This window comes from Elgaria multicarinata, chromosome 1 (assembly GCF_023053635.1).
Source record: "Elgaria multicarinata webbii isolate HBS135686 ecotype San Diego chromosome 1, rElgMul1.1.pri, whole genome shotgun sequence".
Taxonomy (NCBI): Eukaryota; Metazoa; Chordata; class Lepidosauria; order Squamata; family Anguidae; genus Elgaria; species Elgaria multicarinata.
In genome coordinates this window covers 142,657,393-142,679,600 of record NC_086171.1, presented here as the reverse complement: position 1 = coordinate 142,679,600, position 22,208 = coordinate 142,657,393, and the positions used below count along the sequence as shown (strand labels likewise).

General features: G+C 38.4%; 1 protein-coding gene across 2 annotated transcripts in view; it reads left to right on the top strand.

The window, feature by feature from the left end:
* The first annotated feature begins 4,463 nt into the window (after positions 1 to 4,463).
* The window catches only part of NFIA (nuclear factor I A), a 523,664-nt gene continuing 505,919 nt past the window's right edge, over positions 4,464 to 22,208 (top strand). For both annotated transcript variants that reach the window (XM_063138151.1, XM_063138134.1), the window contains exon 1: positions 4,464 to 4,778. In XM_063138151.1, the coding sequence (XP_062994221.1) occupies positions 4,683 to 4,778 (96 nt within the window). In that variant the 5' untranslated portion in view covers positions 4,464 to 4,682. The remainder of the gene's footprint in view (positions 4,779 to 22,208) is intronic.

Below are 22,208 nucleotides of genomic sequence, written 5' to 3'. Positions count from 1 at the left end.
ACAACCATGCGCCTGGCATAGATCCGTGTTGTTCATCTGCATGCATTGATACTGGAGATTATACATCCACTACCTACTCCAAGTTTTTATTTATAGAGTATCAAGGGAGGGACCTAAATCCTGAAGTACAACGCTAGGAACTCACACTAAAAAATGTAACAAATCATCCCCAAAGGCCAAAATAGGGATCATAATTTATTAAAAATAGATAGTAAACAATAGGGACTCTCCCTGATAAATATGGACAGTTTGAGTGACTCTCCTCTGCTCATTCATGAAGGATAATCCACAAATAGTAGTTGTGAGGTCTATATGCTACCTTCACATTCAGAGGCCCTAAATACCAGTTGATCAAAAGCAACAAAGAGAGAAGTCTATTGCCCATGTCTGGCTTCTGTGCTGCCCAAGAAGAATTTGGTTGGCCACTTTGGGAAAACAGGATGCTACACTAGGTCCAGCATGGATCTTCTTATATGCTTAATGGGACTGCTTACATTTCTTTTGGTTCTAGATGTTTCTATGTTGTCACTGTTACTGGAACCCAATGTTAGGGCAATTTCTCAATGCATATTCCATAATTCTGTTAATGTCTCTAGGGTGCTTAATTCTTACCAGTACTATACTTCTACTACTATATGCCAAGTACATGTTTACTTGAATGTAAGCTCATTGAGTTCAATGGTCTTACTGCCATGTAAGTGGTAGGATTACAGCCTAAGTTTAATTTAAAACATGTAAGTGACACACTCTCTGGACATACAGCTTACAACTGAAATAAGCCCATAGATCAGGGCTTGGTAGAAAAGTAACAGAAAAGGGCCTGGGAAAACCCTTTACAGCAAAGTGTAAACGTAAGAAAGCCAATTTTATTATTGATAGGCTTTGCAGATGTTGTCTTTTGGCTTTACCATTAGAAGTTGGTAAACGAAATACCATAGTAATTCTCTTCATTTCTTCGGTATTGGACACATTGTGCCCTATAAAGGAAGAAGTCCACATACATAATAACCACTGTAGTAAATACGTTCTGATTTTCATCCGGCAAGTATCTGAGTAAACGTGCATGGTACAATTATCATACATTTATAATCCTGCACTAATCAGAAAGACAAAAAGGGACCAAAGGCAGCTACCTTTTAAAAACAATTTTGGAATTGCTGATTGTGGCTTACAGCAACTCAGTCCTAAGTACTTTTTCCTACCTTAAACAAAAAGCAAGAAAATGAGGAAATATGTTTTGTGGTTTATTAGATTTCTAATGGTATTATTTTTCATGGATGCCATACGCATGTCATGTTTTGCAGAACAGTGATTGACAAGAGTTAAATTCAAAACATGTAGTCATTTTCTAGTGTGTGGGGCTTATTATTTCCTTTTTCCCCTTTTCTGTGATTGAAGGAAAACTGTTTAGATGTTTGTTTCCAAAACGGCATCTGTCAGCAATCAAAGGGGAAAAAATTGCATAAAACAAATGCAATTGTTTAGAGTAGCATTTCCTGGATCATGTTAAATGCTTGATTTGCTCCCCATTATGTTCACTAAATAATTTTGTTTTCCACAATAATTGTAATATTTAACATGTTGCATTTAATCTTCTTTCAAGGCTATTAGTAACAGCTCACTTAGAAAAGGAGCCGTTGCTCGACAAGAAAAGATCCGCTGCCACCCACATCATAAAGAAAAATGGTAAAGTTAACTGCACCCTAATTGTTCTGGATCGAAAACATAGTTATTTAAAAGCATTGATTCTTTACTTTGCATCGGACTACTGTACTATATCAAGAATAAAGAGATTTCATGCTCCTTCCACTGGTAAGCTGAAATCTATATTCTTCTCTAGTCATCACTGTGGCTGTTTGGTATGTTTTTCATGGCTAATTTAAAGACAGGTCTAATAGTATGAACCTTGAATCCAAAAGCCCATGAGCTACCAAAACAGTAGAATACAAAGGCATACCTGAAGAAGTTGCGGGTTGATATATAAACATATGAGACCATATCAACTTAGAGACATAGTGGGAGGGGGTGGGGCAGAGTTGAGCCTTTATTTGCCTACATTTTTAATAAGAGGCAGAAAGCAGCGTGGCTCAATGCTATTCAATTAATAATCACAAGTGCTGGCTAGTTGTTTCCTGTGAAAGACAGAGAAGCAAGAAAGGATGAAATCTGATCTCATGTTGGATAGATGCTGATTGTTGCTTAATCGTCTTACTGTATATTTTCTATGATGGGTAGTCTTTAAGATCACCAAGCAGCCTATAGAAGAAAGAACAGATACCTTTAATGAAGCTGAAGTGAACACATGTGGTGATTTTGGGCTTCCTGTCACAAGGGCCACTGCTGACAATGACCGTTTTCTTCCTGAACTTTTTTTTTTTTAATATTCTCTATGCTAGCAAGAGTTAGTCCTCTAAATGGAGTTGATACTAAATCTACAATGCCCAATGAGATTTCAAACACCTGCACCATTAACATGCTGTTTTCATGATATATACATGTATATACATCTACATTTATGACATACATAGACATATTCCTGTGTATGCATGCCTCATACAGAAAGAATTTTTAAAATCTCACTCAGAATTGAATATACACATATATTGTTTTATTCTGTCCGCACATAATCATAAGAATCACATAAGAAGAAATAAGATTATGGTTTGCACTTGCTTTTTAGAAATAACTTCTGAATTTGAAAGCAAAATAAAACAAAAACCCTCAGTATTGTCAACGTAGAGTCAAAATTACTTCTAACCCATAATGAATGACTGCTGTATTTTGTAAAGAAGTATATTTTGAGGAAGCTAAAATGTGAAATTCTTACTAATAGGCTGAATATTTCTATGTCACTTCAAAATCACAGTTTTGCAGTTATGAAGTGCATTTTCAGGAAGCTAACATGTGAAAGACTTATTATTCCATAAAATATCTTATTATTACTCCAAAATCTCACATTTGTGGTGTATTCCTCCTTTTAGGGGGAGGGGCAAAGGGAAGAAATTAAAATCCTCTAAAACGTGATCACCAAATTTCTTGAAATGAAATATTTGCATGAAGTCCTACTGCTGATAAGCCTACAAAATAGAGCGCTCACTGTTTTTGTTGGTTCGTATGTTCATACAAATGACATTGAAAAAATACCTTCGTTTACCTATTCTATTGTGTCTGTTCTACAAGAGTATGGCTAACAACACAACAGTATACATGTCTACTCAGAAGTAAGTTCAATTGATTTCGGCAAGGTTTACTCCCAGGTAAGTGGACATATTATATTAACATGACATCATTCAGCTGAAATCCTATGATAATTTACCAGGGAGTACATCCCAGTAAACATGGATTGCTACTCAAATAAAAATATAAAAGACGCACATTATATGGCTGGGTTTTTTTTGGGGGGGGGTTACATTCCATAGAAGGTGTCACTTGGTGCCTATGTGTGTTATGGTATGCATTTGTAGCACACGAGATGCACATCAGTGGAATGTATTGCAAATATAAGTTAAAAACATTTGTCAACTGCAATAGACATGGCAAAAAAAATTAAAATAATGAAGTTGTGATCTCCTTTATAGGGATAGCTGGGAAAAAAGAGTATTCGACACATTGTAAAATTGGGTCAAAGGCATGCCATTTTTATGTGGCGTAGCCTGGTGTACAAATATGTGGAGGGCATGTGGTGAATCTGGATAACCTAGTGCTTTGGATTGTCAAGATTCGGAAGCAAGGCTCTCCTAGATTATATTCAAAACCATACAGGAGGGGGAAAACTAATTCAGAACTGAATTGCTATTTGAAGGCCAACAGATTTTTTTTTTTTAAAAAAAAAAACATGCTCTACTCTCTAGTAAATAAATAAATAAATCAGCATGATGGAGTCAAATTTTACAGTTTCGTTTTACATGAGAGTATTTCTGAAATTTTATGAAAGATAAAACTCTTTCAATTACTAAGGAGAAACAAAACCCTTAAGCTATTGAGACTTGCATTTTGCTTTTATTTCCTAAAATGATTATGTACAAACTTGTACATATGTGATGCAAAAAAAAAAGAAAAAAAATGAAATTGAAACCTTCATTCCAGTGTGTGTGTTTTTCCCTTGGTCACATTCATGGGAAAACTAGCAGTGATAAACAGATACTGAATCAGACTGGAAATTCTTTTTTGGGGGGGTGGGGAAACCCAAAACATTGCATGATAGTCTCTAAGCAGTTCCATCTGTCAAGCAGAAATTTTAGGCTAATAGCCTGTGGCGATCTCCCTCCGCAGTCCACTACCTGCCTTTGTCCTACTAAGTCTCTATTCATTTTTTTTATCTGGTGGGGGGGGGGGGGAGAAAAGGAAAGGGGAAAACCTTGCAGACCAGAATCATCTGAGTGATGAAGCCCTAATTTTATCCGCCTCTCTTTGATGTTAAGCGGTGGGTTCTTACTTTAAAAAAAGAGGGGGAGAGGGAGAGAGAGAGGGAGAGAGAGAGAGAGGAGAAGACAGTGCTAGGAGCAGATGACTTTTCATCCCCACTTCACCTTGCCACTGGGTCTGTGAGAGATTGGTTCACTGTCAAGGAGATTTTTTTTACCCATGATTCCATATGGTATGGACCGGGCTACATGTTGCCCAACATGCCAGTGCAAATGTTTTCTCAATTAGGTGTCTTATCTCCCGTGAGTTAGCATCAGATGAAGCTTGCTGACAGCATAATGGCAGGGAAAACCTCCGACGGATCCATCAAATGGCAGCTCTGCTATGACATCTCGGCCAGAACTTGGTGGATGGTGAGTTGGCAGCACGGCTGCTTTTTTTTTTCCCCTTCCCATTTCTACTTTCCCTCCCTCTTTGACAAAACGTCCCAGACCTCACATTTATCAAATTAACATTTGAATTTTTTTTTCACACTCTTCACTGGAGCAGCCTTGCACTTGTGCTACTTGTGTGTTTTTCCTCTGTAATAAGAGACTGTTCATGTGCCCTACAGTAAAGACAGTGGCAGCTCTCTCTGTCCCCCCCCCCCCCGGTTTCTTTTCAGTTCTCTTTATAAATGTATGTAGATACGTAGTTTGAAAAGCTTTCTTTGCAAAGAATAACTTTTTCTTCAACTCCTTTGGGTGCTTACTTGTATTTTACTTTGTTTCATATGGTGGCATTGCAGATTCGTGTTGTGTGTGTCTCTGTGGGCATGTGGTTGCATGTGTAGGGTTATTAAAGGTGCCGATTATATAATATTTGCCAGGCAATATTAACCACTCACAAGGAAAAGAAGTTCCAGCTATTTCAGGGTATATCAATTCTACTAAAACTCTCTGATGTTTTGTTTTGCTGTTTTCTTTGTGGCACTCTATCAATTCATGACATGTATGTGCCTCATCAGAGGACCTGGTCTAACTTTTGCCTTCATTTGTTTTTGTTAAAAAAAGATCCCTGTCCTGCAATGATCCAAAGCTGGGTGTTATAGATCCCACTTGAATGTCTTTTGGGTTCAATTAAAAGTTTTAATAAAGTTCCAACAGGCACTCTCAGAATGAGTTAACTCGCATGTCATGGTCACTCGGGCCAGACAACCTTTGACATCTTGAATCTATCAGAGGTACAGTGAGTTAGGAGGATGCACAATAGCCCATTGTGGCAGAAGATGCAAACCCCGTTGTGTCGAAGAGAGCCCTCAAATCATTACTGACCTCGTTAGCGTGCTGTCCGTTAGGGATTAATTTGTTAGCAGGGCTTCTTCTTTTCATTTCTTTTCTTTTCTTAGTTTTCTGTAATTATAATTCTTGTGGCAGGGCGTGATTTTTATTTTTATTTTTTTTTAAGGGAGAGAAATTTTGCTGCCAGGACAAGACATGTGTTATTTGCTTCTAACTGGACCGTGAACCTCTCCATTCTTTTACATAGATATCGCGGTTTGTTTTTGTTTTTGTTTTTAAAAAGAACTGGTGAGCGGAATTACAATGAAACTGATCATTGACATTGTTTTGTATGATGTGCTGGAAAAAAGTAAGTGGGAGCGAGACGCTTACAACACACACACGCACGCACGCACAAGCAAACACAGACACTCAGGAAGCATCTCCCACATCAATTCTGATGACTTTCAGAGAAGTTTAGGACGCCTGTGGACTTGGAAGACATGGAAATGTGAAATATGGAAGGATTTCATTCTCCAGCTTGGCGGTATTGGTTGTTTGCATCCAAAGGTGTTTGAGCTGTTAGATTTGTTTGAACTTTTATTCATTAGAAAAGTTTAACTGGTGGTTGCCAGCTAAATGTTACATGCCGATTTTGGTTAATTAGGAGAGAGGAAGTCTAACCGCTTTATTCGTACTACTTATTTTCCAATTAGAATTTCTGCCAGCAGAAAATGTAGAAAGGATGGTCTTGATGCCATGGAACTGTCTGACTATTCATTTGACTTGTTAAATACTGAAATGTGGCTATTGATTCAAAGCTGTTTGCAGGAGAAAGCCCTAAACTGCACTTCTTCAGTACATATATTTGATGCAACACAGTGATTTAAAACCCTTATAATATTCCTATTTTATTGTCTTGTTCCTATGATATGGTGAAACACTGTTTATAATTTCCTCAGTCATCTTAAATTATTGTCTCTCTTTTTAAAGTATATGAAAAGATTGCATCTTTTAAAAATATATCTATATCCCATTTTCTTTGCAGATGTCTTACCATTGTGAATATAACATGTATTTAAAAAATGCTGGAAACATTTAGCAATTCACTTGACAAGAAAATAAACAAGCTTCAATACCAGACAGGCTGTTGTTTAGATGAAACCTTACAGAAAGTTCTTCTTAAACTTTTAACATGCCACATAACTTATTTCCTAAAAGTACAGACTCAAAAATTACATTGCTAAAAGTTTGTACACTAAAAGAGGAAGAGATTTTTTAAAAAAAAAAATCCCTGAAATGAACCATGCAAGGATTTGTATAATAGACATGTCCATTTTCAAACAAGGATTCAATTATTGATACAAAAGTAAGCAGTTTTGATGCAAACTCTGTAATACAAAGCATATTTTACCCCCAAACCTCATCACATCTGTTAAGTTCTTTTAATCAAAACTCAGCTACACAATGCATTTTAACATACAAAGACAAAAAGGAAGCTTTGAAAGTTACCTCATGCAACGTCTGTCTGCACAAAAAAATCTCGGCTACTGCCTACTGCTAAACTTCGATTTGGTACTGCCAGCATACAAAGAGATGAGTGAATGCCCCCTTTCCACCCGCATGGACTCAGCTGCCAACAGTGTGATGTGCAATTTTGCTTTTTAATGAGTCGTAAACAATTTATGTGTGTCAATGGAGCGAGTTTGTTTTATTTCGGGGAGCAGGTTGGGATCGGTTTGAAGTGGCTGCTGTCTACTGTATAGGAGTATGCTGTCCAAATTTAAAGGTTCTGCGTCATTTTGATGAAAAGACCCATTATAGTGAAAGAAATAGCTGTATGAAAGAGTGGGCACAGTAATCTCTTAGGCTTGGACTCTCTCTCTCTCTCTGGCATGATTTCACTCTAGTCTACGGTGTGTTTGTAGCTAGATAGTTGCTTGGTTGGATGTCTAGTAAAACTGAAAAGGTTCTTTTACCTTGGGGCTAAACAGTGTGTGTGTATGTGTGTGTACTTGCGTGTGTGTTTAAAAAGAAAGATTTGGCAGAGAGGCGGATTGCATAATACAGACTTCTCATCTTTATCTCCATTCTTCTAAATGGTCCTTCCTACATACATCTGATCCAGAATTTATATATTTGGTCTGTACTGGAGTGAAAAACTTAAAAAATTAAACTTAAAAACAAACAAAATGAAGGCAGTTTTATTATTTTGGTGGGTCCTACTACCAAGTAATATGTTAAGTATCAGCAGACACTTCATAGTACTGTAAGCAAGACTCAGTACATGTGTACATTTTAACAATAATTACATTTGTTGTAATGACTTGCAAGAAATCTTTTGAAATCTAAACCACTCTCCCTCATGCTTTAATCATGCCATTCTTGAAACAGATATTAATTTAGGCTAACACTCATATGACATCTTTGCTTTAAAACTTCTGGACATGCAGCAAATGTAGGTGAAATTAATTTGTACCTCAAAGGTTAATAAACTGTAAAATTGATCACTGTTTTAAATACATTTTGGTTTTTTAGAAAATAAAATGTAATATCCAATTGGTAACATATTGGAAAAAAAAGTATTCAGAAGTTATGTACCGATGCATATGTGCCATTTCTGATGGGCTTATCAACATTTGCTTCTGTTATCTCACCTTTGCATTTCTTATATGTTTGATACCTTATAAAAGGCTTGTTATATTGGTAGAAGTGATAAAGATTAGGATACAATACCTCACTGATTTTAGACAACATAACTGAGATGAGAGAGTGCTATAAAGATGGAGCTGCTGACAGAAGTGAATAGAGTGAATCTTAATCATAGCTGGTTACACCTGAGATCAGAAAAAAATTGTTGGATCCAGGTTTTTTACTTAGAGTAGACACTTTGCAGTCAATCCAGATTTAATCATACTTAGAGTAGGCCCATACGTAAGTCCCATTGCAATCAATGGGACTTAAGTTAATTATCACTAATTTAGATCCCATTGATTTCAATGGGTCTACTCTTGTGGATCCAACCCCATATTTCTTACCAATTGTTTATGCAAGTGTCCTGATAATAACTTTTCATCTTCAATAATAAAAGAAACCTTTAACGGAAGCTCCTCATTTGCAAGCATAAGCATACTCACAGGTGTTTATGAGTTAAAATAAATTTGTCAGGGTATCAAATGTTGTAACAGATACACCTTTTTAATGTATTCCTACAAAGTACTCAGATTTTCAATTATCTGGCTTTACAACAGTTATTTGGGGACCAAATCTGCCAATTGGATTGCACCAAAGTAAACACTCACTATATACCATCATTATGCTGCATAATCCATATTTCAGTGTGGTACGCTTTTTCCTATAACTACTAAGTTAAACCCTGGAAGCAGTTTCTATAAAAAATACATATAACATTAAGCACGTCAAGTTATTCCATCATGTAATTCCTGAACGATTTTTTTGTTGAGTTCATTCTTTGCTGTCAATTGTGGGGGGGGGGGATTAAAATCGTCCAGGCAATCCCTAAAGCACCTAAAAGCAGGGGGGGGAAGGTGAAAATTGTTTACTTTTGTCTTAAGAATGCAAAAATCCTCAAAGAAAAGTACTACCAACAAAGGGGAAATCTGAATAATAACATGTTTCATGCGTACTGCATTTTGCAACTTAGTCTGAAAAGATCCCATTAAGTACCATAAGTTTTTGTTTGATGTACCACTGTCTGAAAAGATTGGCAAGTTGTACTTCTATACAATTTTTATTTCTGAAGGAAATACGCTAACCACCATAAGATTTTTTTATGGCATACCTTTGGGAATATACTAAACATATACAAATATAAATAAATATAAAATATAAATAAATAATACACTAAAGAGATTTTATTACACAATCATAGCAAAATAATTGTCAGTATACTTCCAAAACTGTACAGCATCCATGAAAGCAATTTCTGAATCTTCTTTAAGGAATATTGTTTTTCACCAATTGATTGGCAACCCTTTGTTTATGCAATACTATATCTGCTAACTTGTATACAGTGCCTACTTTCTGTCCCACTAAGGCCGCAAATCCTATACCCACTTTTCTGAGAGTGAGGCCCGTTGAACTGAATGGCACTTCTGAGGTATAGGATTGCACTGTAAATATCTTGTTCTTTCTGTGTTATTTTTCCCTCCATGTATATGCTCTATCTCCATTTTATTTCTGTCCTGTTCCTTCACCTGTCCTGAATATTGTTAGGAATGTTTCTAATTTAAAGACGAAAGAGCCAGTGGCTGATTAGAAGACAGGAAATTGGAGGATTAAACTGTCTGGTTGAACTTCCTTTACTTATCAGCACTCGGTAACTTACACTGGATTATAAACTCAACAACAGTTACAATGTTATTTTCCCTGTTGTGCTTAATTTTTCTTCCTTTCGAAAATCTGAACATTAGGCAGTTGATGACTCTGAGCCAAGATTGCTTGTTTCCAGCATTTGGTAAAAGAGCCTTGAATAATTATGGACATTATAAAGATCTCTTCATCTTTACATTTCAGGATTTCTCTCTCTCTCTCTCTCTCTCTCTCTCTCTCTCTCTCTCTCTCTCTCTCTGTGTGTGTGTGTGTGTGTGTGTGTGTGTGTCTGTCTGTCTCTCTCTGTGTGTGTATGATATGTATATGTAATATGAACATATAAACAATTGACATTGAACCAAGCATCAGATAATGTAATACTTTCTAAGGGAAATTACATTATTTGATAAGGGGAAAATGCATCACGATAATCCTTATTAAAACCTTTTTCCCTCAGAAAAACGTCACAGTACAACTGTGAAATATGCTAGGGAAGGAATTCCAAGTGTACCTGACTGAGACATCACTAGCCTAGTTGCAGGTCATAGCCTGGTAGCAGAAGGAGTTGGCTTTTTCCCAGTTGCCCAACTGGAAAAATATTAATGAAATATTAGGAAGCACTTACTAGAGTTACTCACCCTCCACCCCTACCAAAGAATTTACCCTCTTCCAGTTATAATATCTTATTTACATGTGCTAGCTTCTAATGGTGAGAAGTAAGATGGTAGCAGAAGGTGGGATGCTGCTTTAGTTATTAATGAGTTATTCTATCTGGTATTATTTCTATAGTACTTCTACTTTTTGGTTTTCCAGAAATATTTAATTGTCTTCTGAATTCCAGGGAAAAGACAAGATACAAATATAGCTAAGTAAATAATGAGCAGCCAAGAGGATGCCACATTTCCCTGGGGTTTGATACATGGAAACCAGAGAGAAAGTGTTCTTGATACAGGTGTCCCAAATGTGGAACTCTATTCCCCCTCATATATGGTGGCTGCCAAGTCTTACAAGCTTTCAGCACCAACTAAAGACCTAAACTAAAGACCATGCTTTTGAGGGAAACTATCTTGCTGCATCTTGTAAACTTATTTATCTGTGTTTCTGTTCTCCCCTGTTTTACTGTTTATCAGTTGATGTCCTGTGATTTGATTGTGTTTCTTTGGTTTTATGCCATGCTTTGGGATTATTTTATCATAAAAAGTAGATAATAACTTCTATACATAAATCTATAAATGAATAACATGGGCTTTGCTTTGAAGCTGCCAACAGTATATCTACTGAATATCTAGAACTTTTACTGGAAACTATAGAAAACCTAAGATCCTGTTCTCCTAATAGAACTTAGTTACAGTAGTTATTAACAGGCAATATTATCCCATCAGCAGTTACTGCATAAAACATATTGGTCAGGAGATCCATACCATACCATATCCACATCAAAGAAAGTGGATAGGGAGACATTTTTCTCCTTCTCTCATAATGCTAGAACCCAGAGTCACCCCATGAAGCTGGTTTGATAGGAGATTCTGGATACATAGTAAAAGGAAGTATTTGTTTACATAGCTCATAGTTAAGTTCTGTAATTTGCTACCACAAGATGGAGTGATAACCACCAATTTGGATGGCTTTAAAAGGGGGTTGGACAAATTCATGGAAGAGGAGGCTATTAATGACTGCTAGTCCTGATGGCTATATGCTACCTCTAGTATCAGAGGCAGTATGCCAATGTACATTAGTTTCTGGGGAACATGACCAGAAGGGTGCTATTGCACTCATGTCCTAATGATGGGTTTCCCACAGGTAGCTGGTTGGCCTCTGTGTGAACAGAATGCTGGACTAGATAAACCTTTGGTCTGATCCAGCATGGTTCTTCCTATGTTCTTATGTCATTGAACATCTGGAAGCTTAACATTGACAATGGGGAATTCATCATTGTAGCAGTGCATTCTGTTCTCCTATATTTGTAAACCATCAGTATTTGTCACAGCCTGATGTCAGAAGAATGCCGCATAGAAAGGACCATTGAAAGACCCCATTCAGACTGTTAGTATTATTTGAAAGGTGATCTGACAACTGTGTACTTAAGCACAGACCTACCTTTGCCATTTCAGACCTAACACCTTGATACTGGCTGTGATTGGCAAATGCAGCTGCACAAGTGCTCAGGATGATCCTTTCCTCTTTCATAGCTAGCGGTGGAAAGGCACAAGACATTTAATTGTGTTTTAGATGGCTTCTCTGGTAAGATTGTAAGAATAATTCAATATGCAGGGAAATTATGAATATGACTAAGCATGTTGGGCGGAGCAGGTGGAAACAGAAGTGGGAAACTTCTTTAATGGCTTCTGATAAATTGCAGTGATAGTATATTGTTTTGAAATAGAAACAGAAATATATTCTGTTGCATATGTGCAGAATGCAGCAGCTCAGCTGTTGTCAGGAGCTGCCCCTTTTCAGCATGTAACTCCTTGGCTGCGGGAACTGTATTGGCTACCTACTGGCTACCAGGCCAGGTTAAGGCTTTGGTACTAGTGTACAAAGCCCTAAACAACTTGAGAGAGTGCCTTCTCCCTTACTAACCTGCTTGGTCACTGAGGTCGTTAGAGGATATGCTCCTGGAGATTCCTCATGGACTTATGGCCCGCTTGGAGTCCACTAGGCGAAGAGCCTTTAGTGTGGTGGCCCCTTCGCTTTGGAACTCCCTGCCCCCGGAGGTCAGGCAGGTGCCAACACTGCACTGCTTCCAGCGCCTCCTGAAAATAGCTCTTTTCCAGGAAGCATTCCTCAATTCACCAGCCACCATTTTTATTGGTATTCTGTTTCGAATTGAACAATTTTAATATGCTGTTTTAATGTTTTTTATCTTTTTACTGTTTTATTTCTATGTTCACCACTCCAGAATCCCTTTTCGATATGGAGTGGTATATAAATATTGAAAATAAATAAATATGTGTATAATGTACATGCCAACCCAATGGAATTTCATTGCTTTGAATAGACATATTAAAGAAAAGGGGGTCAGCCTCTAGTAAAAAGTGTTTATTATTAACGATTAAAATCCACATCAAGACTGTGCTTAAGGACCAACCAGGCAGAGGGGCAAGGAGTGTTAACATATTGCAAATAATTGTGCCTGTCCCAAAGAGCCTTGAATTTATGGCCACTATAATAAAAGCTCTGGACTATTTCCCATATACCAGATTGCTGAGACATGGTTATGGGTAATCTATGCATTCCTTGAAGAGACGAAACAGATATATTAACTAATGGAGCTGAATTCAAACCATTTGCTGCATGTAAACATAGATTTTCCAAGGGACTGTTGAGTATAAACTTCACCACCATCCAACTGCAGGCATGTCATAGAGTGGTATAATGCAGACACCACAGGCTTCATAGACTTTTACTTCCAAATATTGCAGTGCCCTTGCTTTCAAAGGACCACGTGCCATCCTCAGTCTGTCTGAATCACACAGATTAATTTCAGCATTCCGTTGGAATTCTGCAAAATGGGACCAAATAGCTATTCTGAAGTGATAATGAGATCAATATAACTACATAAAATATACACAAGTAGTGCCAGACAATAGAAATACAGTCAGATGGATTGTAAAAAATCTTGTAGAACTCATGTAAGAAGGCTTTATGTTTTCTACCGATTTAAAATTTTGTCCAATTAAATGCGCCATTTTTGTTTTGTTGCCATAGACACAATATCTCATGACAACCAGACTTGATCACTCTGGCAGGACCTCAAAGGAGTTGAAACCACTACGGAGCAGTTTCTTTTCTGAAATTCAAACATCCAACTATTTTAGAGGGCAGTGGTGTAAGGTGTATCCAGATGGCACTGTTGTGTTGGGATGGTGCCAAATTGACTTTGGAACTCCTACAACCAACCTGCATCATGGCTTTGAGCCCCTAATGCAATAGGGTAGTCAGATGGCAAACCAACACACACTATGAGTTGCTACCTTCACAGAGACACAATGGTGTTGGTGTGGGGAGTCCTAATCACATCTTTCCTTTAACTATGGTACCTCCTGTCTTACTTCTCTATTTGTTTTTCTGCATAATAAAGCAGTAGACCTGAAGGGTTACAGCTTATTCTTGATATGTTTGGCAGAACTTTGTTGAGTTTATTTGCTTCAGATTTATAGTCTGCTTCACCCGCAGTGCTCAGGTGCATTCAATAATAAGGGATCATGTATGTTTTTAGAAAACCAGCAGGCTTTAAAAATATATATTAGAAAGTTCTAGGAACTGTAGTGATGACATATACTTTAAAGGAGTAGAGGTGTGCTGCTCTTCATAGGGCAATTTCACACATGTCTCATCATATGTCTGTGAGACTCCCTTGTGCTATTTGGGCACTGGTGTGTGCAAATGTTATTAATGCAGGATAAAAGCACAAGAGAGCTATCTTGAACTCAAATGTACATTTCACCTAATTCTACATTCAAATCACAGGCAAACATACAAAATAGGACTGGATCCAAAATTCTGTGAATAGAGTTCCTCTCACAGAACTGCCGGTGTTGTGTTGGTATTGCAGGGGAAAGAGTTATCAGCAAAAATAAACTCTCTCTCACACACAAACACTTCCAATTGCAGAAGAGGTTCTTTGTTGAATGGAAAGACTCCTTCCACCCATGGGGCCAAACCCTACTCTTTCTATGACTGCTTCTCTGCATAAACGGTCTTGTAGTTAGGTGAGCAGTTCCAGTCAATGCAATTGATTGAGCATACTTGGGTGTGGAACCAGTTATTACATTGATCAGCTGTGCAGCAGGAAGTAGAAGAGTTAAGCCCCTGTACTCCCATCTCCCAATAACTGATAGGTGTGCTTACTGTGTTTTGAAGTGAATCAAGTGAGCTCCAGAAGTTGGGTCTGTGCATACAGTTTCACATCTAGCTGGGAAACATTCAAAGATGCCCTCTTTTGTGGTTTTATGGTTTGTAACTGAATTAGAGTTGAAGAGGCCCTGACAGCACTCTCTTTCCCCTAGGGTGACTATATGGAAAGGAGGACAGGGCTCCTACATCTTTAACAGTTATGTAGGAAAGGGAATTTCAGCAGGTGTCATTTGTATGCATGCAGCACCTGGTGAAATTCCCTCTTTATCACAACAGATAAATTTCCATGTGGTTACCCTACCCTACCTCCACTCCCCATCTCCAGCCTGGACTTACTAGAGGTGGTACCAATAGGAGCCACCACTTTAATTATCCACACTTCCCTTGTGTGGTGCTATTGATGGAAATTAAAATGGCAACTCACTGACTGGGTCTGCTAGTGATGACACTGAATTTTGTAATTCGATGGCTAATTGGTTGAAACTCATCCAATCATAATCCTCACCTTTGTAGCAAGCCTACAATGCATTACGAATTCACTTTTAAGTTTGGAATTGATTATGTGCTTCAGAGCACGCCCAGTAAAATACACAGATTTCCACTGTACCCCCACATTTTCAGTTGTTCTATCACCTAGATCAGAACAGTCCTTGAACCAGTCTTGTTAGCTTCTTCTCTTGCCTCTGCCCCTACCACAGTTCTGGTTCCAAGGAGGAGAAGGATGATTCTGCAGATCCATCTTCATACGAACAATTGGTGACAGTGAATAAACATTGCATGACACCATCATGCAGGCAGGTCATCTAAAAACAACCAATTGAAAGAGGCATATAACATGGAGATGCAAGATTCCAAACAACAGCTCCCAAGATGCACTTTAATACTGCACATGTGCAAGAAACTGAGATTTCATATTAAAAGAGAGCTGTCATCCAAGCTCTAGTGGTAGAATTGGTTACTTTCTGAGTAATTCCTCTCTCCTCTCATCTCTTCTTGATCATCCCAGAGTGCAGGACATAGAATAATGGGCTCAAGTTACAGGAAGCCTGATTCTGGCTAGACATCAGGAAAAACTTCCTGACTGTTAGAGCAGTACGACAATGGAACGAGTTACCTATGGAGGTTGTGGGCTTTCCCACACTGGAGGTCTTCAAGAGGCAGCTGGACAACCATCTGTCAGGGATGCTTTCAGGTGGATTCCTGCATTGAGCAGGGGGTTGGACTCGATGGCCTTGTAGGCCCCTTCCTGCTCTGCTATTCTCTGATTCTAATTCATGAATTCACTTGGTGTAAGTTCACCCATCGCTAGTTCTGACCAGAGCATGAAGCACTAGGGGAAATTGTTTAAAGGATGGGCCAGAACAGGCATTGCTGGTAGGCCTTGTCAGTCAGCTAGGGCCCTGACAGCTGCCCAGGAATGCTGTGTGCCACTTGTTTTGGTCTTGAGCTCTTTTGCCCTGCTCTTCAGTTGAAAAGAGCTCCCAGAGTGGTTTATAATGATCAATAACGTGACAGTTAGGGCCTTCAGGCTTCTAATCTAAAGACAGTGTGAAAAGGTAAAGGACTGGGAGTGTAGGAGGAAAAAACAAACTTGGGTACCAGTTCTTAGTGACAAAATTCTTCTACGTCTTCTTATTGGCAGGGAGGAGGGAAGTCAGGTCCCTGCCACTGCTTCTTCCCTGGCTGATGGATGTGGGAAGGCTGGTCTCCCCCCTGCCACGATATTCTTCCTGGGAGGCAGCAGGGACCAGCCTCACAGTGTCTTTTGATCCCATGGCCAATGGCAGAGGCCTGCGTGTGCATTTGGCTGGGCAACCAAGGGCCTCTGGAGGCTGCTCCCCACTGCCTCCTAGGAAGACCATCATGGCCCAGGGCCAAAAAATCTTTACATGAAATCCATATCTGGCAACTATGTCTTCTTCTTCTTTTTTAATTACTCTAGAGTAGATGCAGGAGACCTGAATCAGATCAGGACTCTAGCATGGGGGTAGGAGGGCTTTTTGGTTCTTTGACTTTAAACCAAACTTGGACAGGACAGTCCATCAAATGGAGGACATTTTCAGATAGAAGACTGTCCTCTGTAAAGTTGGGCACCTGGGCACCCTACATAATGTACTATCATGGGCAGGAGAAAGATGGCTCATAACATAGGGTGACCATATGGAAAGGAGGACAGGGCTCCTGTATCTTTAACAGTTGTATAGAAAAGGGAATTTCAGCAGGTGCCATTTGTATATATGGAGAACCTGGTGAAATTCCCTTTTCATCACAGCAGTTAAAGCTGCAGGCGCTATACTAGAGTGACCAGATTTAAAAGAGGGCAGGGCACCTGCAGCTTTAACTGTTGTGATGAAGAGGAAATTTCACCAGGTTCCCCATATATACAAATGACACCTGCTGAAATTCCCTTTTCAACACAACTGTTAAAGATACAGGAACCCTGTTCTCCTTTTCATATGGTCACCCTATAATAACAACAATTAGGTTTGAAAGGGTATATTCCTCAGTCACTTAATATTTCCCCTCTCTGTTTCACTTTTCTGTGTCATGCCATTATTTTCACATTTAACTTTTAAGAAAGGTATGTTGAGTTGAGAGATACTTTACCCAGGTTTCTTGAATGAGCCTTATAGGTGAGTGCAGATTAGAACATGGGTTTACTAGGGTGACCATATTTGGGAAACCAAAAAAGAGGACACCTAGTGTGTGGGGGGGAAGCAGCTTTCTGAGTCCTGCAGAAAGTATGTTATTCCCCCGCCACCTTAAAGAACCCGATTGGGAAAGGATTTCATTCTGCACCACCACCATCCACTCCAATTGGGGCCTTTTCTATAATGTCCATGAATGACCCACTTTCCCCTTTAAGACCTCAATTGGAGCTCGGGGTGGGGGAATGATGTGCCTCAAGAAAGCATGTCATTCCCTCCTGCCATGCTTAAAGGGGAAGGTGTGTCATTCCAGGACATTATTGAAAATTATAGAAAATCCCCCCTGACACCATGGGAAGAACAAAAACCAGGACAAATCCGGGGAAATCCTGACAGTTGGTCACCCTAGGTTTACCATATCCAAACCTAAAGTTGCATTCACTAATAGGATGGTGGTGGGAAGCTAAAGAGGATGGTAAAGAACATCCATCAAATCCAGAGCTGAATTTTTATTTGAGTCATTGGAGCTCTGTTGAGTTCCAGTTTAGAACAACATCATTGACACTGGCACATGAGCATATTCCGTGACCATCATGACCCATTAACATTCATGTCAATGACACAAGCAATATTAAATGAATAAGAAGTTGAAGTATAAGGAGTTAAATGGATTTATACAGAGAAAGAGATGGGAGTAGAAAACCAAGTGACTTTAGAACTTGGAATTAATGTTTCATATGTTTATTGAGGAGAACTGAAAGTTTCTAATCTCAGTGAACGCTGGTGGCTACGATGTCAGTGGGGTCATGAAGCCACTCCGGGTTTCAGTCAGAACCAGTCAGAACTCTAAAAAAAAAAAAAAAAGGCTATCAAAGGTGAGGAAGCACAACCTTCTTGAGAACAGGCAAACCTCCCAATTCTTGTATCAGGAAATCACCCAGCCATAGAGTTCTGATTCAGTCTCAGTTTGTTGGCCCTCAACCAGTCCATCCCTGCATTGGATCAGAACATGCACAGCCTCTCCTGAGTCAGATCTTACAGAGAAATAGTAGTGTTGTGCTGAATCCTGCCCCCTATTTTTAGGAGCATTTTTTTTCTCCCTACGAAAGAGGCATTGTTTTTTCTACCTCTTTTGCAGGGAGGGAGAGAATTTTGGAGAAATTCTTGGGGAGAGGGACAGCATTTCCACATACCTTTTAAAAGTGTAGCCAGTTGTTGAGGGGTCTTCTTTCTGTTATTATTATTATTATTATTATTATTATTATTATTATTATTATTATTCACCCCTGGCACTTGGAGGAGCTTGGCAGTTCTTCATGAATACCTATTGGAGACCATGTGACCTTGCCTGCTCCAGTAGGCATTCAAGAAGAACTTCTGGGCTTTGCAAGTGCTGGTTCTTTAAAATAAAAAATAAAAATGAAAAAAATGAAAAGAAGACCCTTCAAAACATTTTAAAAAGTATGTGGAAACCCTGTTCCGCTCCCCAAGGAGAAAATTCTCCAAAATCCTCACCTCTCCCAGCCTCTTTCACCAGAGTTTTCAATTTTCCCCCATGAAATGCTGAAAATGAAATAATCAATTTTTTTTGACACAGCACTAAGAAATTGCCCCCAAACTCCTAACAACTACCCCAGCGACTTCATATAGATGTTAAATAGCATGGGGGACAAGATGGTACCCTGCAGCAATTCACAGATAACTGTTAGGGAGTCGAGGCACAGACCCCCAAGAGTACCTTCTGGAACCATTCCCATAGAACCACTGTAGTGCAGTGCCTCCAATTCCCAAATCACGGAGACGATGGCTCCTCCTTTGCCACAAGTGGAGAGCAAGTGCAATGTAAGATGTTGGTACAGCAATAGCTGCAGATGATTCAAACCAGTCAATTGAACTACATACAAGAAGAGAAGTTTGTAAGCAGAATTACTAGTGTATCCTGCATTTCACTGCAGAGTTTGTACAGTTTATATTTTTATATTTATGTTGTAATTGTACATGTTTTAATTTTGTAAACCACCTTGAGTCCCAGTACTGGGAGAAAGGCGGGATATAAATAAATATAATAATAATAATAATAATAATAATAATAATAATAATAATAATAATAATAATAATATAATTGTGTGTGTGTGTGTGTGTGTGTGTGTGTGTGTACATGCACACACATGCAAAAAGTCACAACTTTTTCTGGTGTTAATGAAGAATATTTACTTGTAAGTGAATCACTCAGCCAGTTAGTTCCCATCATTGATTTCAATGGGATGTGGATTGGAGAGGCCGTTGGGGCTTTAGAAGTTGAATGCCATAGCTTTTTCCAGTTGTCAATATGCCACATTTAGAAATAGTACAATCAAGTGTATATAAAGTAGGAAATGTTATAACCAAATGCAGTTGCAGAACAAGAAATCTGTTTCCCTGCTATATTTTGTCATGTCATTGGCTTCAATCCAACACAGATTTAGATATGCTTAAACCCATTGGTTTCAATGGGCTTAAGTGTGTCTAACTCTGTGTTAAACTGAGGCCATTATTTCCTCTAAGGCTTCTTCATTCTCCAGCATTCATATTGTTGACTCCCATTATGCATCTATGACATTTAGATCTATCTTGGATTTTTACCTTTGCACCATTGTACTTGTTGCTGTCTTACTCAGTTAAGAAATACAAGTTGTGGTGGCATTGCCAGCTGCAATCCCGGCCTGGATCATTATTCAAGATCTGAGGTTAATCAACTGCAAATTCCATTAGCTTCATATGGAGTGAAAATCAAGAACAGACGGTCTCACATGCAAGCCAGAAGTCAGGTGCAGTACAATGAAGCTAGCCTTCAGGTATAAGGCTTTTTTTCATTCCTCAAAGGAACATTCTTTATGATAAGAGAGGAAACATCAAATGGACATCCGGGGTTGTGGGTGGAGGGAGAAAGAAGGCAAGGGGGCAGGATTTTCAGAGAAACATCTGTAGAAATTTTACTAAAACAACTCTCCACTTCCAATAAGAAATACATCTCAATTCTTCCTCAAACATTTTTTCCATATGCATGTATACACATTTTTCTTTATGCTGAGATAGATTTCAGATATGTTCCCAGTTTTCTGATATTTTTTATTTGAGCGCAAATTAGGAGAAATGCAGCTGTTTCAGATTTCACAGACAGGTTCTTTTTTTCACTGTTACTCACAAGCATCCCCAGTCGAACAAAGACACATTTTATAAATGCTTTCAGAATCAATAGCTGAATCCATAGTTTAATCCATTAGTTTGAATTGTTTGTGTACTATTTCCTAATAACTTTTGTGTTCTCTCTCACTACACATGTATATAAATACACACACACACTAGATGTCCCAAGAGCAGTTTCACTGTAAGATTAATCTGTTCCAATTTGTATTAACACTGCTTCCTTATTAATACATGTAAGTAAAATCATCCATGTCAAAAATTAACAAATGAAAAATTAAAGTTGTAGTTAAAAGCAATGCATATGACATCAGCTACTAAAATAAATGTTTTCCTATTAAAAACCACATAATGCAAGAAGGTTCTAATAGTTCACACTTAAAACTGATTTATTTCTTGGATACAGATACTATAGCTATAGTTTTTTCCTCTCCCACAATCAGCAATTCACATGAAAAGGGCTAATTGGGGATCATGTTTTAAGAATATGATTTTGATTTATCTCTATCTTGTAATAAATGTATTTAGAAATAATAATAATAACAATAATAAAAACATAATTTCGAATAATAATTTGCTAAGTGATTGTTTGGATCCTGTAAATAAGGAATCAATGGAAATAAGCAAAAGGCTAAATAATCCAGATTCTGGGAACTGTAAACTAACAATTGCCAACACAAATGGTCCCTTTCTGATCATAGTTTGTGGAGGAATGAAAGATGCAATTGTCTGGAAGTGATGAATATGGGATCCATGCTGGTGGAAGGGTCAAAGGTCACTTTATGCAAAGGTCGTTTTCTCTCTGGCACTGCTTCTTTTGTATAGCATAGTTTGGCAGCTATCTTCTTGCACTTCGGCTACCTGCCAATGCAGCTGGTACTGTGCAACTATCTGGTACAGACTACAAAGCATCACTCAGCAACCAGCAGCTTCACATGGGGCCCCATTTGCAGGATGACAAAGAAAGATGGGCTATACATTCTACCATCGATGCCCATTAAAAGGACTCTTAAATTGCATTACTGCGAGTTATTGTTAATTATGTAGAAGTTATTGGATCTGTATGATCTGTTGTGAGGGCAAGGATAATCTTTGCTGTGTGTGTAAAGGGTAGAAACAATTAATGGGGAATCAGTGGACAATTTTTTGTTTTGCTGTGTATGCCTGAGTGTGTGTGTGTATGAGAGAGAGAGAGAGAGAGAGAGAGAGAGAGAGAGAGAGAGAGAGAGAGAGAGAGAACGTTAAATCATTCAAGTATTCCCAAGAGTGAAATAATGCCTTTTTTCAGATGATCTTCACTAGTGAACACTAGCACAATCAACAGTAATATAAAAGGAAGCTCAACCTAGCAGATAATTTCTGAGCTTGCACCCATAAAGTCACACCTATCACACTACATTTAAGTGTGTCAAGTATCTTTAAAACTTTGTTTCTTCATTTCACCAGGAACAAACAACGCAGAAGGTAACTTGCCCAGTTATCATCAAAACTTTATTTTAAGATGAAAAAGAAAAATCAAGAGAAATTTCAAGGCTGTTTTTGCTCTCCTATTCAACAGCCCCCT